The 23328-nt window shown below is 43.0% G+C and overlaps 1 protein-coding gene across 1 annotated transcript; it reads right to left on the minus strand.

The window, feature by feature from the left end:
• Positions 1-170: 170 nt before the first annotated feature.
• Positions 171-17518, minus strand: LOC135175399 (granulocyte-macrophage colony-stimulating factor receptor subunit alpha-like). The gene is made up of 11 exons (XM_064143475.1): positions 17431-17518; positions 17159-17295; positions 14807-14927; positions 13311-13440; positions 13043-13218; positions 10803-10942; positions 7126-7164; positions 6082-6211; positions 5338-5431; positions 4615-4696; positions 171-1280 (listed from the first exon to the last, which is right to left on the minus strand). Exons 1-11 carry the CDS (start codon positions 17516-17518, stop codon positions 1173-1175), a joined length of 1245 nt encoding a protein of 414 aa, XP_063999545.1. The 3' UTR covers positions 171-1172.
• Positions 17519-23328: the final 5810 nt, after the last annotated feature.

Genomic DNA, 23328 nt, shown 5'->3' on the forward strand with positions numbered 1-23328 from the left:
AGTGGCCCAAGCTTTTTGAGGAGTAATCAAGTGACAATTCAGCAGCCCCTGAAAGGCAGAGGACATTTTTCATCTTGCCTTCCACTCTCTCTTCAAAACTAGGTTTTAACCAGAAGAAATAGGAAAACACAAGTGTAAGTGTGGTTGGTTTTTTTTTATTGTGTGTGTTATTTTTTTTTTCCAAAGTGGAACTGCAGTTTACTTATGCTGTGCTGATTCAGCATGTGCCACTTGGTGTTCAGTTTTTTTTTAGTCTGTGGCTTCCTTCATCATGCAGCAGCAATTTAATGTGTGATTTTGCAGTGTGGGAACATAAGAGGCAAACAATAAATGAGACTTTTAAAAAAAGCATTTGTTTTCTGCCTTATTGAAACTGCTGTTGAAATAATATTTAATTAAAAAGATTGGAATTTGTATAAGAAAAAGCTGGCATTTTTAGAAGGCCTTGCCAATAAGGCTTGCACACTGAAGGGAATGAATTCATGAGTGCGAGGAAATCTTTAGTTATTTAATCTTATTTTTATTCTAATTCTTACATAACATTTTGCGCTTTAGTTTCAGGCAACATCTGTGTGAGTTCAGTTAATAATTCTGTTGCAGAAGTTCATATCTGCATTGAGCGTATGGAGCTCATGAAATGGCTGGCTGCCCAGCATTGACTCCACTGGGCAAGTGTCATTTTATTTCCTGTTGTCTGTCTTGCATAAGGTTTGCTGAATAGAGTGACCATTTGGTATTGCTGATTGCAAGGTTGAAGGGTAATTTTAAACATGCTTTAAATGCAAAATTTCTGCTTCAGAAAACAGTATATAAAAATGATAATCTGAGAAAACTGATCTATGTGGCAGTCCTGTTCTGTAGGAAATGAGTATGTCCAGAGGAAAAGCATCATGGCAGTGGGGATAGGAAGTAAGTTTCTTCCATTGCAGATGAGAGGCCTTGTTTGGTGAAGAAAATCTCAGCAAGGTTTAAGCAAGTGTTCACAGTAGGAAGTGGCACAAAAGCTTAGCCACCAAGACTCAGGGTTTTGAACAAAATGAAACAAAGTTTACTGGTTCTTCTCTTTTCTCCTGCCTTCTGCTTCATTTTAGGTGTATTTTTATGGAGCAAGTAGTTTTATAGGTGTTCGATTCTGATCTGGAGTACCTGTTGGAGGGATCCATTGTTTTCTTTCACAAGGATTGAGGAATCCAAGTGTCTCTTTCTGAAAGTCTGGTCATCTCTTTAACAATAGTTATTTCCTCAATACAGTCTCTTTTTTGTAGATTTGCATATTCTAACTAGAGAAAGAAAATTAACACAATAAGCTACAGAGTCACTGTTGAAGATTAGAGAAATTGCTAAATGTTAGATACACCAGTACCAAAGGCACCTCATCTTGCTATGGTAATGCCGAACAAATCCTTGCAAAGCAGGAGAAAATAGTTTCCTTTTAAGGAGAGTTAAAGACTATTTAACTTCTAATGTGCTGATCAGTGCCAGCTCTTAGCAGAAGGGAATAAATGCTGAACAACCTTAACTGAGACAGTAGAAAAAAACTTAATGATGACTAGCTGATCTTTTCTAGATACAAGCTAGACTTAAACTAAGTTGGTCGTTACTGTACAATCACTGTGGTCAAACTGGAGTTCTGCACTTTGGCCACAACAACCCCAAGCAGTGCTACAGGCTGGGGACAGAGTGGCTGGAGAGCAGCCAGGAAGAAAGGGACCTGGGGGTACTGGCGGGTAGTAGGCTGAAGATGAGCCAGCAGTGTGCTCAGGTGGCCAAGAGAGCAAATTGCATCCTGGCCTCTATCAGGAACAGTGTGGCCAGCAGGACAAAGGAGGTTATTCTTCCCCTGTACTCAACACTGGTCAGGCCACACCTTGAGTACTGTGTCCAGTTCTGGGCTCCTCAATTCATGAGAGATGTTGAGGTGCTGGAACATGTCCAGAGAAGGGCAACAAAGCTGGTGAAGGGCCTGGAACACAAAGCCTATGAGGAGAAGCTGAGGGAGCTGGAGGTGTGCAGACTGGAGAAGAGAATGCTCAGGGGTGGTCTCACTGCTGTCTATCTGAAGGGACATTGTAGCCAGGTGGGGGTTGATCTCTTCTCCCAGACAACCAGCAATCGAACAAGGGGACAGAGTCTCAAGTTGTGCCAGAGGAGGTACAGGCTGGATGTTAGGAGGAAGTTCTTCACAGAGAGAGTGATTTGCCATTGGAATGGGCTGCCCAGAGAGGTGGTGGAGTCACCATCCCTGGAGGTGTTCAAGCAAAGCCTGGATGAGGCAGTGCCATTGTCTAGTTGACTGGCTAGGACTGGCTGCTAGGTTGGACTGGATGATCTTGGAGGTCTCTTCCAACCTGGTTGATTCTGTGACTTATATGGGAGTGAAGGTAAGGTCATTGTACTGATACAGTGGAGCTTAAAATAGTGGGGGAAGATAAGTTAGAATTCTAAGTAAGAGGACTAGTTTGGGGGAGGGAGGAACAAACTTCTTATCATATTGAGGGTATGTTACAGAGCATCAAACCAGGATGTGTGGGGAATTTTATCAAACCTGTAGGATCAGTAAATGCTGCAGGGCTTTGTGGTCATTATGTTTTGTGCTGCTTGTCTGTTCTCTGAGGAAGGCTGTACCAGCACACAGTTTGTCTTGCAAGTTCTTGCAATGGATTTAATTCAGGTAAGGGGGAAAATGAATTAAATTTCTGAGTGAGGGTGAAAAAAACATTTGATGTCAGAATGACGAGAAAGTGAAAGAAGATGAGTAAAATAAAAATGTCTTCAAGAAAAGACTGGATGAGGCACTTAGTGCCATCATCTAGTTGACTGGCTAGGGCTGGGTGCTAGGTTGGACTGGATGATCTTGGAGGTCTCTTCCAACCTGGTTGATTCTATGATTAGAGGAACGCCAGTTGTCAAAATTACTAAGTGAATTGTTTGGCAGGGTCTTGCCCACAGCAAGTGTTAGGGTTGGAAGGACAGTGCAGGAAAATTAGGGTTGTGAATCATGAGATTTTCAGTCATTAAGGAAAAGTTGTATTGTGAAACATAATGGAAAAATGCAAAAAGTCATAAAGTAAATAGGGACAAAATGAGGAAATGTAAGGTTTTAAAAAGTGTGATTAGCAAAGGATTTTATAGACATCAAAATGATTCGTAAATATGTTAGAGCTAATTGCCAGGAAGGGTATTCAGTGGAGCAGGAGACCTCCCCTGAGGTAACCTCTTTGGGTTTATTATCAGCTTTTAAGAATTACAAGCATTCAGTCAGTGTTAAACATACCTGAATGTGGAATGAAGAGCTAAAATTAGGCTTTAAGACTAGGTTGACATTGGCAAAGAGAAGTTTAAAAGCTCTTTAGAAATGTCTGAGACTTTTGAATTGTGTTCACAAAGCATGGTGGCAGGTATGAGGCAAGTTGAGGGCTTTGCTTGGACCTTGAGAATTACTGCTGCCAAGTCACTGCCTGTACTGAAGTCCCTGCACCACCATTTACAAAATTACATCCATAAAGGCTTCTGGATTGTAGTAGAATTTTTTGAGTCATTCTGGTAGTGTATATACAAGAGATTGCAAGCACCTCAAATTCAGTAAAAGCAAGCAAATCAGAGTGTCTGCAATTTTTCAGACTGCCTGCTACTTTACTAGCAATTACCATTGTAATGACAGGACAAGGGGTAATGGGTTTAAGCTGGAAGAAGGGAGATTCAAACTAGATGTTAGGAAAGGGCTCTTTACAGTGAGGGTGGTGAGACACTGCAATACGTTGCCCAAGCAGGCTGTGGATGCTCCCTCCCTGGAGGTGTTCAAGACCAGGTTGGATGGGGTCTTGAGCGACCTGTTCTAGTGGGAGGTGTCCCTGCTTATGACAGAGGGTTGGAACTGGAGGGTCTTTGAGGTCCCTTCCAATCTAAACCATTCTATGATTTAATAATATGGACTGTGGAGTGCTGCTGCTCTGCAGAAATAAGGATGAAAAGTAATGCATTCTAAGTATGTTAAAACAGGCTATTAAAAAAAAATCTGTAAGTGTGGATAGTTAAACATTAGAATATACTACATCAGGATGCTACAGAATATTGGTGAAACACAATTTACACAGAACATCTAAACTGTCCCAGCTAATCCTATACGGAGGCAAAGCAGAAGGCAAATTAAAACTGTTGGAACTTCCCAGCCCTGTTGATTTTCATGATTCCATGCACCAGGATTTTTACATGCATGTAGGTGAGATTTATAAAACACATATTCACATGTATTACTGTCATTGCTATTTGAAAATGCTAATGAAAGGTGCTTCCTCATTTAGGTTGTTTTCAAGGTATGAACAACAACCAATCAAAGCTGGTGCACACAGAAATTGGTGATCTCAGCTGAAGTGGTGACTCCGATCATAAAATGTGGCTGCAAATACATACAGAATAAACACTAGTCTCAGGACTGGCATAAAACATCTCTAGTTTCAAAACAACATACTTTTATGAAAGAAAACGGGTTATTAATGGATCAAATTTATTGGTTATATACATATACATATATGCACATTCTTCTAATCTCTGGCCTGTTGCAATTCGTAGTTATCAAATAGGTAACAAATTTGACTGAATTGAAAGAAATCATACCTGAGTATCTTCATCAGGTAATGGATTAAATTTGTCTCTTGGTTGTGGTATGGGAGAAAATAGGCTCTTGACACTGCAGTACCTTTGGGCAGGAAATGGGATTGCAAAGAACTGTAAAATACTATTAATGATGTAACTTAGACAAATATTTTGAGATGCTCCTTAAGGACATTTTTTTGCTTTCAAGGTTGACTAGCTGTAACTCTACAAATCACTGAGAAAGAAACTTTAAATATGACTGTAGCTGGTGGGAAGCTATTACTACACCTTTCACTAGAGCAGCTAGAATTTATTTAGTGATGAGAGGCACAGTAACTACTTTATTAAACAATTACTTTCAATAAGTCACATAACAGGTTTATTCCACCACTAAGTGTAGATTTTTATCAATGTTTGTTTGTCCTAATTCCCTCTTGTTTAGTACTGTATGAAGCCAGTGGCTTCAAAGCTTTGTGGTTGTTAAATGCTTAAAAGTATGAATAGAAACGTTTTTTCTTTTTTTGCAGGATCTGGTGGAATCAGTCACTTACTTTGACATCCTCTCCCCCTTTTTCACTTGTCATGATTTTTCATGCCAAAGTGGCATCCACAACAATACTGGTAATAAAACCTAATGGCATTGATACTCGGATTATTTCGTTTTGTACATAGGAGACAGGAGGAATATGTTTCATAGAAATAATTCTGTAACAACAGTTTCTACATTTGTTAAGGTTGATTTACCTTTTAAAAAGACAATATTGGAGCAGTGTTACTGAGATTGTTCCAAGTGCTATCAGAAATAAAAGCACAAAGATAAAGTAATCTTTTCCTTGACCTGAAACATTGAAGAGAGAAATATCTTAGCATACCAAAAAAGCTACCTTTAGGATTGTCAGTAACGAATGCAAATTTCACCTAGTTTTTTGAGTAACCTGAAGGATTTCAACTTGACTTCTTACAGAACCTTGTTAAAAAATTCAGATAAACTTGAAGAATTTTAAACCTTTTCAGATATTTTTTTTTTTAATTCCACAGAAGCCAAAGAAGAAGCTGCCTAACAGAACAAATAACAGAGCAGAAATGATGGAACTGTAAAAAGAGTGTTGAGGAAAGGATGAAAGGGAAGGTACAGAAGGATGGAGGTAGTATTCATGGTTCAAGTTTAAAAGAACTGAAAGGCAGCAGCCTCTCAGCACTTTGGACTGAAGACCAGACTAAGTCTATCTCAGCCTTTTCCTGTAGCTTGCACATCTTGAGTAACTGCTGCCTTTACAGTCCCAGCTAATCAAAGACTGGTATCAGTCATCATTGGCAGACTGCTGGAGCTTCCCCACAGTAGTAATTTCCACCCATTTTCTTCCATGCCATTGGATAAGAGCTAAGGTTTTATTCATGTCAGTGAGTATGAAGGAGAAAGGGAGGCAAACATGGTAATAATGGGGGGGGGGGGGAAATCTGTATTAAAATAATATTTCACAGTCTTACCAAACTCGACAGGTTCACTCCATTCGCCCCATTTTGAGCTTAGGAGACAGTTCTTTCCTCGTGCTCTGATTTTCAGAATATATTTTTTTTCCTTATTGTAATTTTGAAATTCATATCTGTTGTTCCTTACCTAAAATCAATGTAATTAGACTCTGTGTATCATCTCACAGGCAAATATTAATACAACTTGGGGGTTAATTTCATGATATTGATTCTATAAAAAGTGAATTCATATGACTTTGTAGGTATGTGCTTTTTAGCTCATCCACCAAATCTTTCTGCTTTGTTTGTTGTTTGTTTAGGTTTGGGGTTTATTTTTAAGTTTAAGCTTGATGAGTTTTTAGATTATTGCGGTTTAAGGACACTTTTTTTTTTAATCCTCTTTTTTTTTTTTTTTAATGGATCTTAAGAAAACTGAAGCTAGAGAAATACCCTGTAAATTCACCCTACAACCTTTACAGGGATTGCAAATATTCCCTGGACTGTGTGTGTCTTTGCTAAACAGATTAATGTTTTCAAGACAATCCGATAACAGGTATGTTTGATGTGGGCTCATGACACTTTATGCAAGGCATGGAATCTGCCAGTTGTAAGATGCTTCCAGGGCTGAGAGGACCACTCATTTTACAGGTAAGGATTGATGGTGTGTATTAACTTACACAGGTTTTTAATACCTTGACATACCATCCATAGTTGCCCTGATCTACAGTGGTACTTATGCACCAACAGATCTGAGAAAGAGAAGGTTTCCAGTTTTTTCTAAGGCAAATGTCACTTCTGTCTTAAGCAATAAAGTATGTGCAATAAATGGAAAATATGAAGTTTTGTGAAATGTGTGCAAAGTTCTGCCTAGTGCAAGCTACTCCATCCTAAAGAGATATATTAAGCTTACTCATAAAAATACCACAGGAACATGCTTTCCCAAATTCCGATTGCTATATAGATATAATAACTATAGTTTCAGAAATAAGAACATTTAATATACTGGAATTTATATGCTAAAGTGGGCAAAACCACAGATTTGTATATGACAAAAGTGCTTACTGTTATAGGAGGATCCTTTTTCTCTTCTTTGGGTTTATCCTGCAAACCAAAGATGAATCTTTATTATTTCCAAATAATACAATATTTCTTCCTCTTTTGTTCTCATTTGCTTGTTCATACTGATTGTAGTTAATTTTAAACTGAAAATTCAATTGGATTTGCTCTCACAATGTCCCAGAATATATCACTTTATACAGAGTTTTGGCTTCTTTCTTTTAGTTTTGGAAAAATAAGGAAACATGAATTATCAGTGGTTGTGAGAAGCTGCATTTGCTTCTAGGAGGGTTTTTGCTCTGTGCATTCTCATCCAGCAGAAGTATGTCCTAATTACGCAAGCAGTCAAATCATCCTCCAAACACAGCAGATCTAGAAGCTGTGATTTCACAATAGTTTGGTAAGCTGGAAGATTGATGTGAACAGCCCATTTACCCTCCTTCCAGTCAAAGTCTCTGGGAGATGTCTGAACGATCTATCAGGGGCTTTGCCCAAAGTACTGTGAAGAGCTGCTTACACATCTCTTACAATCAAAAATTAATTAACGAGAATGAAACATTGACCTGGATTGATTTTTGAAAAAGAAAAGTATAGGTTAAAAACTGAGTGAACAAAATCATCAGCAGTGATTTTAGGAAGGACCCCAGAAAATGTTGAAAAGCTAATGTCCTGGAAGCATCTGTCATATGTAATGTCAGAATGACAGCTGCCATTAATGAAAAAGTCAAAAGATGTTGCTGGAAAGAATATGACCTTTCAGAAAATACACCTGCCGTGTCTGCTGCATTGTAAAGTAGACTACTATTTCCCCATTACTCATTGTCAGCTGAGGTCTTTCAGCTTAGGACATGATGAAAATCATCAGCCTGTGCTGTTAACGGAGAGGATGCAAATGAGTGGGCAGCCAGTTCCAGCATTTCACCACCCTCACTGTAAAGACTTTATTCCTAATATCCAGTCTAAATCTACTCCCCTCAAGATTAAAGCTGTTCCCTCTCATCCTGTCTCTACAAGCTCTTGTAAAAAGTCCCTTTCCAGTTTTCTTGTAGACCCACTTCAGCTACTGGAGGGCTGCTGTAAGGTCTCCCTGGCGCCTTTTCTCCAGTATGAAGTCTCAACTCTTGCAGCCTGTCTCCACAGGGGAGGTACTCCAGCCCTCTGATCATCTTTGCAGCCCTCTTCTGGACCAGCTCCAGCAGTTCCATATCCCTCTTACTCTGTGGGTACCGGAAGTGGACACAGTACTCCAGGTGGGGTCTTATGAGAGCAGAGGAAGGGAGCAGAATCACCTCCCTCATCCTCCTGCTCACGCTTCTTTTGATGCATCCCAGGATATGTTTGGCCTTGTGGGCTGCAAGCACACATTTAACACTTTCTTTACCTCAATTTTCAGTAGTAAGACAGATTGTCTCCAAGACAGCTGGCCTCCTGAACTGGTAAGTGAGGTCAGGGAACAGAGCATCCCCCCTGTAATCCAGGAGGAAGCAGTTATGGACCTATTGAGCCTCTTGGATCCTCATGAATCTGTGTAATCAGATGGGATCCATCCTAGGGTGATGAGAGAGCTGGCAGCTGAGCTGGCCAAGCCACTATCCATCATTTATCAACAGTCCTGTCTCCCTGGAGAGGTCCCTGAAGACTGGAAGCTGGCCAAGGTGATGCCCATTCACAAGAAGGGTTGGAAGGAGGACCCAGGATATTACAGACCTGTCAGCCTGACCTCAGTGCCAGGCAAGTTTATGGAACAGATCATCTTGAATGCAATCACAGAGCACCTACAGCATGGACAAGGGATCAGCCCCAGCCAGCACAGGTTTAGGAGGGGCAGGTCCTGATTGACCAACCTGATCTCTTTTTATGACCAGGTGACCTGCCTGGTGGATGTGAGGAAGGCTCTGGATGTAGTCTGTCCGGACTTCAGCAGGGCCTGTGACACTGTCTGCCATAACAAACTCCTGGCCAAGCTGGCAGCCCATGGCTTGGACAGGGGCACTCTGTGCTGGATGGCTGGGCCCAGAGAGTGGTGGAGAATGCTGCCACATCCAGTTGGCAGCCAGTCTCTAGTGGTGTGCACCAGGGATCAGATGACAGGATTGATTCTAGCGTCAGTAAGTTTGCAGACAATACCAAGTCGAGAGCAAGTGTGGATCTGTCAGAGGGCAGGAGGGCTCTGCAGAGGGACCTGTCCAGGCTGGATAGTGCCATGAGATTTAGCAAGGCCAAGTGCCAGGTTTTGCACTTTGGCCACAGCTACCCCATGCAGCACTACAGTTTGGGGACAGTGGCTGGAGAGCAGCCAGGCAGAGGCACCTGGGGATACTGGTCGACAGCTGACTGAACACGAGCCAGCAGCATGCCCAAGTGGCCAAGGTCAAAGGCATCCTGGCCTGTATCGGGAGTAGTGTGGCCAGCAGGACCAGGGAGGTCATTATGCCCCTGCACTCAGCACTGAGCAGGCCACACCTCGAGTATTGTGTCCAGTTCTGGGCCCCTGAATTTAAGAAAGATGTTGAGGTGCTTGAATGTGTCCATAGAAGGAGATCAAGGCTGGTGAGGGGGCTGGAGCACAGCCCTGTGAGGAGCGGCTAAGGGAGCTGAGGTGGTTGAGCCTGGAGAACAGGAGGATCAGGGCAGAACTTACTGTTCTATACAACTGCCTGAAGGGAGTTGTAGCCAGGTGGAAGTTAGTCTCTTCTCCCAGGCAACCAGTGACAGAAGAAGAGGACAGAGCCTCAAGCTGGGCCAGTGCAGGTTTAGGCTGGATGTTAGGAAGAAGTTGCTCACAGAAAGAGTGATTGTCCATCAGCATGAGCTGCCTGCAGAAGTGGTGGAGTCACCATCCCTGGAGGTGTTTAAAAGGAGACTGGATGAGGCACTTAGTGCCATGGTTTAGTTAATTAGGCATTGAACTTGATGATCTTGAAGATCTTTCCCAACCTGTCTAATTCCTTGATTCTGCGATTTCTGGCTCATGCTGAGTTTTTCATCAGCTGACATCCTCAAATACTTCTCCTCAAGACTACTCTTGAACTATTCCTCACTCAGCCTATGTTTGCATTGGTAATATTGCTGTAGCCATATACTGTAACCTACATCTTAATGTGGAACTTTCAAAATATTTCACAGAATATCTTACTGTCAAATTACTGCAGCCAGTTGCTAAAGTGTATGTGCCAGTGTGAACTTTCCCCTGAGTTGCTGGTGTGTAATTTTTCAGAAGAATGGCTTCTGTTTCAGCACTGGTTTCAAAACAGGTGTGGAGAAATGCGGAGGCTGATGGGGGCAAAACAACCCCATATGTTGAAACTGACGAGTGGCTGTGAGATTCCCAGCATCTGCAAAATACTGTCAGGGTACTGGAGCCAAGGTGCCCTGGAAAGCAGGCTGCCATCGGGCAGTTGCCTCCTGTGGGACATGCTCTTGCAGGAAAGCATTTCAGGTGCTCTCCCAGTCTTAGGACAGAGACCCTTTACAGTATTTCACTGTTTTATGATTTTCTACTTTGAACTCTTATTAGTTTGAAACAAGGTTACGAGTGGTTGATGTGCAAGACCAACAGAATTGGAGCAGGGGGACAACACAGTTTATAAAACAGAACTTAATAAATAAACAGAATTTTGCATATTACAGATATGCATATATGTAGGTATGGTGCTAAATGCAAATCAATAAATTGTTTTTACCTTGTTTTGTATGTTAATTTCATACTGAAAACATTTTGTGTTTTCCACATGACTTGTAAGAGGTGGTTGCCATGTAATTATGCAACCTGCTGACTCTCTAGTACAACTGACAGCAATATGTAATGGAGGAGTGAGTATTTCTGGAAAGAAAGGAAATAATTAACATCAGTAATCAGTTACAACTCATTTACTCATAGCTAAATATACCTGAGATTAAGTCAACTGATGTTCAACTGCATGCTGCTGATGTTAACAAATATTATCTGGTAAACAGGAGTAAAATACAGTAGCAGAACTTGGGAATGTGTCATTTCAGTTGTTGGACATCTGAAGTAGCTGAAGTAGCCTCCAGGGCTCAGTGTTGGGACCACTTCTGTTTAGCATCTTTATTGATGACCTTGAAGGCATAGAGTGTGTCATCAGTAAGTTTGCAGATGACACCAAGTTGGGTGGCAGTGTTGATCTGCAGAAGTGTAGGGAGGCTTTACAGAGGGGCTCAGATAGATTGGATTGATGGGCCCAAGTTAATGGCATGAGCTTTAACAAGGCCAAATGCCAGGCCCTGCACTTGGGCCACAACAACCCCAACCAACAGTACAGGCTTGGGGAAGTGTAGCTGAAAAGCTGACTGGTAGAAAGGATTCAAAATGACAGGGGGGTTCAAAATGACAGGCAGCTGAACAGGGGCAGCAGTGTGCCCAGGTGGCCAAGAAGGCCAACAGCATCCTGTCATGTATTAGATATGCTGTTGCCAGCAGGAGTAGGGTGACTGTGCTTGGCACTGGTGAGGCCACACCTTGAGTATTGCGTTCAGTTTTGGGCACCTTAATCCAAGAGGAATGTTGAGGTGCTGGAGCAAGTGTAGAGGAGGACAATAAAGCCTGTGAAGGGCCTGGAGAATAAATCTTGTGAGGAGTGACTGAAAGAGCTGTGAATGGTTAGTTTGAAAAAGAGGAGGCTATGAGGAGACCTCATCATTGTCCACAGCTACCTGAAAGGACGTTGTGGAGAGGCCAATACTGGTCTCTTCTCACAGATAAATAGTGATAGAACAAGTGAGAATGACCTCAAGCTGTGGCTGGGTAGATTTAGACTGGACATAAGGAAAAAGTTCTTAACAGAAAGAGTGGTCAGGCATTGGAATGGGCTGCTCAGGGAGATGGTTGAGTCACCAACCCTGGATGTGTTTAAAGGCCTTTTGAATGTGGTGCTTGGGGATATGGTTTAGGGTGAATCTTGTGGGTAGGGATATCATTTGGGCTTGGTGATCCTGAGGTCTTTTCCAACCAGAATGCTTCTGTGATTTTGTGAAGCTCATGTGAAAAACTTATTAAGGCTTTTATGTAATTCAGCAGTACAGTCAGCAGACTGACATTTTCTTCTGCCTCTGGATGTCACATTGACAGCACAAATCTCCATAGACTTTTTTTTTGCTTTTAAAGTTTTTGTGTGTGTGTGATATTGTTCATACAGAAGATCAAGCTATCTGGATTTAAGTGTCTACAGTATAGCTGACTCGGTGTGACCTAAGGGTCTAACACTATAGTCAGTGGATTCATCATCAGTAGTGCCTGCTATGTCTGCAAAGTTGTTACACCATGGATCAGGTGTGCTTGTCTGGAGAGCTCTGAGCCTTAAAACCTGCACGAGCTGCAGGCAGGAGTCAGTCTCATGCTATGCATTTCAGACCATGAAGGACACCTAGGAAGACCCTGGTCTCTTACAGGTCCTAAGCCACATCTTCAAGGCTTGCAGATGCCTCAGATGTCTGAGGTGTCTCAAATAGCACTAGAGGCATATTTTTTAGGCAACTGAGTCCTGTCTCAGATCTCTGTTGGAGATTAAGCACCTAGTTCATGCATAGGCACCACATATTTAATACAGTCTTAATTTGCAATTTGAACCCACTCTCTGTTTTTAGGACATACCTGCTGTCAGAAAGGCATCGAATTAAGAGCCAGCTAAATAAGCCCAAAGGTGGCCTTGAAAGCCTAACCATTATGTTTCACCTCTTGACTTCTATGGATATGCTCAGATCATTTTTCTGAGCAGTTATTTCGGGCACCTCTGCCTTTGCTTGTTTTTGTAAACTTGTGCAACAATATTCTGTCAACTACTGGGAGCAAAATCTATCTACAGTGTATAATCCTGAGATGGCTACAGACTATGTTTTGTTCTTTTCAAAGGAAAATTCCCCACTTCCTTATTTCATAAAACAGAAAATAGAAACATTCACTTACCAGTTGTATACAGTTGAATGTACTCATCATAGAACTGGATTAGGGACTCTTTGCTAGACCCATTCACCACGAAGTAAGCCTTTTCAATCTCTATGCTCACATTGCGGAATCTACATCCTGTGTTTCTGCCATTTTCATCTTTAATGTAAAGCTCACATTCCATTACATCGTCATCTCTGTATGTAGCAAGGTATTTTAGTTAAGTGTGGGCAGTGTGATGTGTCAAATGAGAATCCAGACTTCTCTAGATTCAAACAGATCTACTCGCCTCGAGTTCTGCCAGTAGAGAAAATATTGAGTGTCTCCTGGAGCATCCCTGCCTGCTTGCCAAGTGCAGTTCATGAAGGAAATGTTATAAACGACACAGGAGAAGTTTTCAACTGCTGACCCATCCATGCCTGCAAACACAGGAATATCCATGGTGAGGAAAAATTGTGTGATTGCTCCAAGCTGGAGGACCATGGCACATGCTCAGCTGTGTTAGACCCCTGCAGCTCCAGATGATTATAACTTGAATTAAGCACGACAGCTGAGAGAAAGCCGGACTCTGGCCCTATTTTAAGCTGTGCAACCTGGGAACGATTGGAGCATTCACATAGGCCAAAGAAGGTGCATTATCTTATAACGCCATCCCCACTGCTATGGAACAAAATGCAATTATTGTCCAGGAATCCACTCTTGAAGTGTCACCCACAGTATTTAAAAGGCTAAGACTTTCAAAAGGAAGGTTGGGCTTTTTTTCTGCCCTCTAATCAAATAGCCTCCTAACTAGATACTCCCACTCTGATACAGGCAACTGTGACTTGATATCTTCCTTTTCTGGAGCAGATTGAAGTGGAAACCTTATTTCTTTGGAAGCTCCCGTGTGACTGGACTGTGCAGATATGCTCAGTCTCTTTCTGTCTTCCCCTTCAGCCAGTTTTTTGCTTCTTTCTCTAGTGTATCTCAACTTCAGCAAAACGGTGGAGTCTTCCTCCATTACTGCCTGCAGCACTCAGTATTAAGGGAACTCTTGTGGAAGCATGAGGGCATGCCCTGGAGAACCTGAAGGCTTGGTTGCTAGGGCCATCTGGGAAGGAACACCAAGAGCAAGAGGTTTTTAGGAGGTGCTGTGTCCTGGCTTGTGTTTTGAGGGTCGCTGTGTAAGTGTGTCCTCTGTTGAGCTCCCAGCAAGAGATGAGTTAAGAAGGATGGTGAAAAATGGGCTGTAAAAACTTCAAGTTTGGAATGATGAACCTGGGACCTGCCTAAATCCTGCTCTGCTTAACTCCCCCACGGGGCAATCTCAAACTGATTGTTGCATTCAGTTTGCCTCTAGCTGCTTATAACCAGCATTTCCTCTCCTCTCCTCTTTCCACTTTATGGGTTTCACTGATCTCCAGACTGCATTTAGCAACCTCTGTGGTCTGCCTCCTGCCACACTCACCAGAAGCACATAATAAAAGCATTTAATAAAGACATGAATGCTAACATCTTGTTTTGTAACAGACAGAAGAGATTTTGAATCTGCCCTTAAACCACTGTAATTTAGTGGCGTTTTGGAGAGAATAATGCAGTTAGTGATATTCACCTGTGCTAATGCATCTCTTGCAGAGTTGTGGAAACACAAATAAATTTTACATATCTACAAAAAAAAAAAAAAAAGAAAGAAAGAAAGAAAACAAACTTGTCACCCACTCTGTAAGGTTATTTTTCCCTCCAAGGTAATGATTACATTTAGAAGACAGCAGATAGAGAAAACCTTACCCAGACCATGAACATTACCTCCAGGGATAAAGGTGCAGTTTTTTGAGATGTTTGTATTTGGCAGTTCAATGGTAAAGAATACCCCTTTGTGCAGAGGCACATATTGTTCCACTGGAAATTTGCATAGTGTAACATTCACCTGAAAAAAGAGAACACTGGATGTTTTAATTCTCAGATTTGTCCTGTCATGGCATTAGATGATGATGGATATGAAAATGAAACTCTAAAACTCAATTGCAAGGCCAAAATCTTGCTTGTATGTCTATGTGGTGTATGCTCAGGAGCTAGCTCTCTTCTTGACCACCTAAGGGTGACATAGAATGGAAATGAGCAAACTGTGTAACTACAAAAAAAACTTTGCAGCTCAGGCGTTGGACACCACACTTGTGTGGAACTGTTGGAGAAGGCTAATTGTACCCTCGTGGCATAATGGAAGTTGATTAATAAATAGGAGAACCACAATGGGATTTAATCAAAAGATTAAGCAAAGCAGAATTCCTAATCTGACCTCTGCAGAGTTCAGAATGATGCCCACAGCATTATATTAATAATCTTCAATGAAGATGTGATGTGTTTGTGTTATGTATATTTCTAATTAAGGCATCTGCTTTAATAACCAAACCGCTGTCCATCATATTCTAAAAGTCATAGCAATCTGGTGAGCAACCTGCTGACTGAAGAAGGAGAAATGTAAACTCTCTCTTCAAAAAGGGATAACAGGAAGAGGAAACTATAGGCCACTCAGTCCCAACTCTGTGCTTAGCAAGATCATAGAGCAGATCCTCCTGAAGTTCTTGCTAAGGCATACAGAAAAGGAGGAAGAAGTGATTGGCAGTAACCAACATGGCTTCACCAATAACATGTAATGAATCTGGAGGCTTTCTATGATGAAATTACAGCATCATTAGGTCGGGGAAGAGCAGCTGATGTCATCTATCTGGACTTGTGTAAAGCATTTGACACTGTTGCATGTGACATCCTGGTCACCAAACTGGAAAAGCATGGACTTGAAGGGTGACCCACTCACTGGTTAAAGAATTGGCTGGATAGCATCACTTGGAGAGTTGTGGTCAACAGCTCAATGTCCAATGGGCACCAGCGACAAGTGACATCCCTCAGGGTTCAGTACTGGGATCTGTATGACTATTGTATGACCTCTTTGTCAGCAATATGGGCAGTGGGATTTAGAGCACCCTCACAAGTCTGAAGATGACACCAGCTGTGGAGGGAACAGATGCCATCCAGAAGGATTTGGACAGGGTTAACTGGTGGGCCAAATCCAACCCCATAAACTTCAACAAAGGGGCCAAGGGCCAGGTACTACAGATGAGTTGAGGCTATATCAAGCACAAATATAGGCTGGGCAAGGAGTGGCTCAAGAGCAGTCTTGAGGGGAAGGACTTTGGAGTGTCAGTTGATGAAAAACTCAACATGAACCAGAAATGTGCTCTTGTAGCCCAGAAGGCCATTGTATCCTGGGATGCATCAAGAGAAGTGTGATCAACAGGCAAAGGGAGATGATTCTCCCCCTCTGCTCTGCTCTCATGAGACCCTACCTGGAGTACTGTGTCCAGTTCTGGTGCCCACAGCATAAGAGGGATATGGGTCTGCTAGAGTGGGTCCAGACGAGGACCATAAAGATGGTCAGAGGACTGGAGCATCTCCTATATGGAGACAGGCTCTTTAGCCTGGGGAAAAGAAGGCTCTGGGGAGACCTTCTGGCAGCCTTACAGTACCTGACATGGGCCTACAAGAAATCCAGAAAGGAACATCTTACAAGAGCTTGTAATGATAGATTGAGAGGGAGCAGCTTTAATCTTGAGGAGAGTAGATTTAGACTGGATATTGGGAAGACATTCTTTACAGTGAGGCTGGTGAGACACTGGAACTGGATGCCCAGGGAGGTTGTAAATGCCCTCTCCCTGGAGGTGTTCAAGGCCAAGTTGGATGAGGTCTTGAATAACCAGGTCTAGTGGAAGGTGTCCCTGGCCATGGCAGGGGACTTGGAACTTGATGATCTTTAAGATCTCTTCCAATCTAAACCTATCACTTGGTCTCGCAGCCCCTTTCTTTTCAACATCTACATCCCTATTTATGAGTCAATGTAGCTACAATTGAAGTCTACTGCCTCTGTTCCACTTTGACTCCAGAACTTCAGCTCTGTGATATGTATGAGATTCTCATCCTGCAGCAAATGTACCCTGGCATTGGTAATGGCTTTCAACAGCCTCTGACAGATCAAATCACACAGATTGCAAACAATCACTGATCAGATTTTATCTGCAACTGGTTCATTTTTTTTTTAAGTAAGTGAAATGGATAAAATGTAAAGAAAAAAATAATTATTAATCTCAACAAATTGAGGTTTACCTCATTCTCTACACTTTCCATGTCCCTGTCCATTATGGTACATTTGTACTTTGAGAAATTCTTGCTACTCTCCCAGGACAGTTCCATTCTTCTCCAATTCAGTCTCACGTTTGTAATAGGTGATGCTTGTTCCTCTGCTGAAAGTGATACAGAAAATGTTCAGTTATGTTATTTGCTTTGTTGAATGTAGATGATAGTTTCTGTCAGACTAATTGCAAATAACCAAAGACTAAACCCAGTTCCTTGGATTATATCTTCAAAGCTATACTTACATTCCATACAGTGGATGTCAGCATGCAAAGCATGAAATGTCATCATACACCACCAAATCATGCAAATAAGTCCAAGAGTATGAAACATATTTTCTTCTCTGAAAAGAGATAATGAAAGTAGGGGAAAAAATAAAACAAAAAACCAAGACCCCAAGCAAACAAACAAAACAACACCAAAACCCCTCAACAGTTTGGTTGCTGCAAAGCCTACATCTTTTCTTTAATGGGAAGGGTCTAAGATGTTGTCTAATTCACCACTAGAAAAATATTCTTTTGACAGGACAGGGCTGTTTGTCAAGACCTCTGGCAAGCACCTCTTATTTGAAAGAAATGAATAGGTTCACTATTGTGTAGCACAAGATAGTCGTTTGAGGTAGAGAGACACACACTTATTATGGTACATACACTCACTGTTTTGGGTGCAGAGACCATGTTTTAAGATTACTGTTGTCCTACATTGTGGGAACCCAAGGGACTAGTTAATGGGATGTGGGAGCCCAGAGAGTGGTAAGCAATGGAATATTTTGTTGTACTTTGAAACTCTGTGAAAAAGAATGGGAGTGTGGAGATAACAAAATGCTGTATCACTGAAGCAGATAGGGAAAAAAACCCAGACATCTGTTAGAATAAGACAAAACAGTGGATTTGAGGGCTGTGGGAAAGTGAAGGAAAACATGTACAAATCTCTCAATAAATAGCTACTGGTTCCACAGCTCGAGGCCATTGGCCTACTCACAGCAGTGGTCACCTGCTCCTGCTCTCAAACTGGTCTGTCAGTTTTGTATTTCTGCTCACTGTGGTGTGACCAGCTGGATTGGGCTCATTATACTTTCATGATACAGATGAGCAAACCCAAACCACACACCTATCCTAACCATACCATCTGAAAGTCAGGCTTTCTTGCTTTCTAACATTCTGCACATCACTGCAGCTTTTCTTATGCTCCAGTTTTCTTATTTGTCCAGCTCCTGCTGCAAAGCATGTATGCAGACTGGCTGACTTTCAACTGTTTGCTGAAGACATCTTTTGAGAAGTGGATGACTTGGTTTTTGTCTGTGTCATGGTGTAAATAACTCAACTTCTCCATGGGTCCTTTCTTAAAACCTGCCCTACCACCGGGTATGTTCAGAGCCTGTACCTGATCCTCTTCCTGCCATCACGACTTTCGAGTGCACAAGAAATGGCCATGAGATTTGAACTCTCTAAGCAAAACAAGAAAAGAAAGATCTTAATCTCTGTCAGATTTTAGCTTGAATGAAATGCTGCCCTGCTTAGTTTTTTTGGACTATGTCAAATTTGCAGTCTTGTTCGAATGGCTTTTAAAGATTTTAAGATTTCATATAGTGAGACCTTCATAGCCCTTAGAAGAGTGTTTAGAGCAATGCCCTGAGTGACTTCTCAGTCTTTTCAATGAAGCTGACTGTGAGCGTACTAATGTTTTTAATATGATTTTAAAATCAATTTTAACACTTTCTATCATCTATTCTATCATCTTCTTTTCTGACCACAGATCAGCTAAGAACAGTTTTCCATTCAGAAAGATGGAATTTCTCGCTGTTTGTTTTAAAGCCTTTGACTATTGCCATATAGACCATATTGTTAATTGTTTTTTGAGTATCTTCATATTTTTTGTATATTTGTCCATTTCTCTGGGCTGAGTTGCTTCAGTTTAAAAGTTGTTTTCCTAAAGTAATTTTTGTAAGCAGCAACCAAATCTTACACATGGTGCGGTTTCTTTTGCCTTTTTTTTTCTTGTCTCAGAGTACCCAAATGTTGTCTCTGATGAAGCAGCACGTAGTCCCTGTGAAAGAGGCTCTGCCTCCCCTTCCAGCATGTGTGAGCGAAGGGGAGGGTTCATACTTCTTCCTGGTTCAACAAGGTAGTTAATGCCTTTGCTTTCATGTGAAGTCCTTCTCTAGCTTAAGAAACACTTGATTCTGTCTGGGCTGGAGTTAGCCTTCCCCAGAGCAGCCCATATAGTGCTGTGGTTTGTATTTGTATCTAGAATGGTGTTGCCAACATTGTTTTGGCTATTATTGAGCAGGGCTTACACAGCATCAAAGCTGTCTTTTCAACCTCATGCACCTTCTGAACAGGCCAGTGGGATGGGGATGAGCAAGAGGTCAGGAGGGGACACCATTAGAACCCCTGGTGATCAAAGGGATATTCCATATTGTACACTATCTTGCTCAGCTATAAAAACTGAGAGAAAGGAGGAATAACATGCAGGAAGCATTTGTTATTAATGTGTGTTGCAAAGCAACTACTATGCGTAGTATAGTACTACTGAGGCCCTTCTTACTAGAGAGTGGCTGAAGGTTGTCTGATGATCTAGGAGAGAGGGAGGGACAGAGTGGCTTGGTGGGTACCTATCAGCCAATGGACATCAAACCTCCACAGTACTTTTTTCTGCTTACTGTTGCAAATGAGTCTTCACTTTTCAAATTACATTAACTCTATATGTTCTTAGAGGTTTACATCCTTTAACCTGGAACTGTCTACTTCAGATTTTTGCTTGTTTCAGTATTGGAAACTGAGGAAACATGTTAAAGATCATTGTAGGGAATTTAAATTAATAAGGAAGTGTAAGTACCTGCAAACAGCAACTTTGCCTTCATTCATGTAGTGTGGAGATCTCAGCAGAGCTAGTCAAACATTGGCATCAGTTTTTGACAAACATATATGAATCTTGGGCACCATTTTCCTCTTCTCAGAGGTAGCTAAAACCCTTTGGAAGAGATTTTTCTATTCCCTGCATTTGTTTTTCTAATTTTTTTATATGAAGAAGCAACACTGGTTAATGTCGGTTGGGTGGGACTTACTTATTTCTTTGTTTGTTTTGTTTTAGTATCACAGTATCACAGAGTATCACAGTATCATCAGGGTTGGAAGAGACCTCACAGATCATCAAGTCCAACCCTTCACCACAGAGCTCAAGGCTAGACCATGGCACCAAGTGCCACATCCAATTTTGCCTTGAACAGCTCCAGGGACGGCGACTCCACCACCTCCCTGGGCAGCCCATTCCAGTGTCCAATGACTCTCTCAGTGAAGAACTTTCTCCTCACCTCGAGCCTAAATCTCCCCTGGCGCAGCCTGAGGCTGTGTCCTCTCCTTCTGGTGCTGGCCACCTGAGAGAAGAGAGCAACCTCCTCCTGGCCACAACCACCCTTCAGGTAGTTGTAGACAGCAATAAGGTCACCCCTGAGCCTCCTCTTCTCCAGACTAAACAATCCCAGCTCCCTCAGCCTCTCCTCGTAGGGCTGTGCTCAAGGCCTCTCACCAGCCTCATCGCCCTTCTCTGGACACGCTCAAGCATCTCAGTGTCCCTTCTAAACTGGAAGGCCCAGAACTGAACGCAGTACTCAAGGTGTGGTCTAACCAGTGCAGAGTACAGGGCCAGAATGACCTCCCTGCTCCTGCTGACCACACCATTCCTGATGCAGGCCAGGATGCCACTGGCTCTCTTGGCCACCTGGGCACACTGCTGGCTCATGTTCAGGCAGGTATCAATCAGCACCCCCAGATCCCTCTCTGTTTGGCTGCTCTCCAGCCACTCCGACCCCAGCCTGTATCTCTGCATGGGGTTGTTGTGGCCAAAGTGCAGCACCCTGCACTTGGAGCTATTGAATGCCATCCCCTTGGCCTCTGCCCATCTGTCCAGGCGGTCAAGGTCCCGCTGCAGAGCCCTTCTGCCCTCCAACCCAGTCACATCTGCCCCCAGCTTGGTGTCATCTGCAAACTTGCTGACTGACTCGATGCCCTCATCCAGATCATCTATGAAGATGTTAAAGAGGATGGGGCCCAGCACTGATCCCTGAGGGACACCACTAGTGACTGGCCGCCAGCTGGATGTGGCACCATTCACCACCACTCTCTGGGTCCGGCCCTCCAGCCAGTTCCTAACCCAGCACAGAGTGTTGCCATCCAAGCCATGGGCTGACAGCTCAGCCAGCAGTCTGCTGTGGGGGACAGTGCCAAAGGCCTTGCTGAAGTCCAGATAGACCACATCCACAGGCCTCCCCACATCCACCAAGCGGCTCACCTGATCATAGAAGGAGGTCAGGTTGGAGAGGCAGGATCTGCCCTTCCTAAACCCATGTTGGCTGGACCTGAGCCCTTTGCCATCCCTCAGGTGCGCAGTTATTGCCCCCATGCTAACCTGCTCCATCAGTTTCTCTGGCACTGAGGTCAGGCTGACAGGTCTGTAATTCCCAGGTTCCTCCATCCGACCCTTCTTGTGGATGGGGATCACGTTGGCCATTTTCCAGTCTCCTGGTCCAGTAAGGAGTGGAGGCTCTTCTTGCCCTTCTTTTTAGAATTGATAAATTTATAAAAGTGCTTTTTATTATCCTTCACAGAGGTGGCAGCCTAAGTTCTAGCTGGGCCTTAGCCTCTCTGATTTTTCTCCTGCATAATCTGGCTACATCCTTAAACACGTCAAGAGAAGCCTTCCCCTCCTTCCAGAGGTGATACACCCTCTTTTTTTCCCCCAATTCCTTCAGGAGCTGTTTGTTCATCGAGGCTGGTTGCCTTCCCCGACGGCTCATCTTTTGGCACATGGGAACTGCCAGCTCCTGTGCCTTCAAGAGCTCCTGTTTAAAGTAGGTCCAACCATCCTGGACCCCTTTGTTCTCAAGGACTGCTGCCCAGGGGACTTTGGAAATAAGTTTCTTAAGCAAATTAAAGTTTGCCCTCCAAAAGTCCAAGGTGTGGGTTTTGTTGTAGTGCCTCCCTATCTCCCTGCATATTGAAAACTCCACTATCTCGTGATCACTACACCCCAGGCAGCCTCCCACTGTCACATCTCCTACCAGCCCTTCTCTGTTGGAGAGCAGCAGGTCAAGCTGAGCTTGACCCCTAGTAGGCTCACTTAACAGCTGGGACATGAAGCTGTCCTCCATGCACTCTAGAAATCTCCTGGACTGCCTCCTCTCTGCTGAATTAAGTTCCCAGCAGATATCTGGCAGGTTAAAGTCACCCACAAGGACAAGATCTGATGATCTTGAGACAGCCTCCAATTGTTTGTAAAATATCTCATCTGTTTCTCATCCTGGTTGGGTGGTCTATAACAGACTCCAACCAGGATGTCAGATTTGTTTGTCCTCCTTCTGATTTTAACCCACAAGATCTCTACCCCTTCGTCCCACACCTCAAGCTCAGTGGCAAGGAGTGACTCCCTAATATACAGGGCCACCCCTCCTCCTCTTCTCCCTTGCCTGTCTCTCCTGAAGAGGCTGTATCCCCCCAGTATAGCACTCTAACCATGCCTGTCATCCCACCAAGTTTCTGAAATGGCAACTATATCATAGTCACCCTGGTGGACCAGGACTTCCAAGTCCTCCTGCTTGTTACCCAAACTGTGTGCATTGGTGTAGATGCACTTCAGCTGGGCTCTCGATTCCTCAATTGACTCTAGTTTCTTTCCCACTCTCTTCTTCTCAGAGGGAGTAATTGCCTCACCCACCCCCTTCAGATCTAGTTTAAAGCCCTGTTAACCACTGTTAACACCACCACTTGAAAGGCCAATGAAGACATTGCATGCCTTACTCATGCACCTCTCTATGATTCGGAGAGACTGTTATTCCCCCCTCCCTACCCCTACCTAAAAGTTAAACAAGGACCACATCTTCTGGGGTATGTGTTGCATCTGTCACAGAAGACCCTGGTGGAATATACACCCACCACCATGAACTTGGACTATTCCTCTGAAATTCTTAGTGGATCCAAGGAGTGGTGATATCTTCTCTCTCGCTCTCTCTTTCATCCCCTCTTCTTTTTCTTGCCATTTTTCTTCTGCTCCTGTCCATCACTGACCTTTCATTGGCTCTGATAAACTTCAACCATCATCTGTTTTGGCATTGGCTTGCTTTTTAGTTACTCCAAGAGAATTTTGAA

Source organism: Pogoniulus pusillus, chromosome 5, assembly GCF_015220805.1.
Source record: "Pogoniulus pusillus isolate bPogPus1 chromosome 5, bPogPus1.pri, whole genome shotgun sequence".
Classification (NCBI taxonomy): Eukaryota; Metazoa; Chordata; class Aves; order Piciformes; family Lybiidae; genus Pogoniulus; species Pogoniulus pusillus.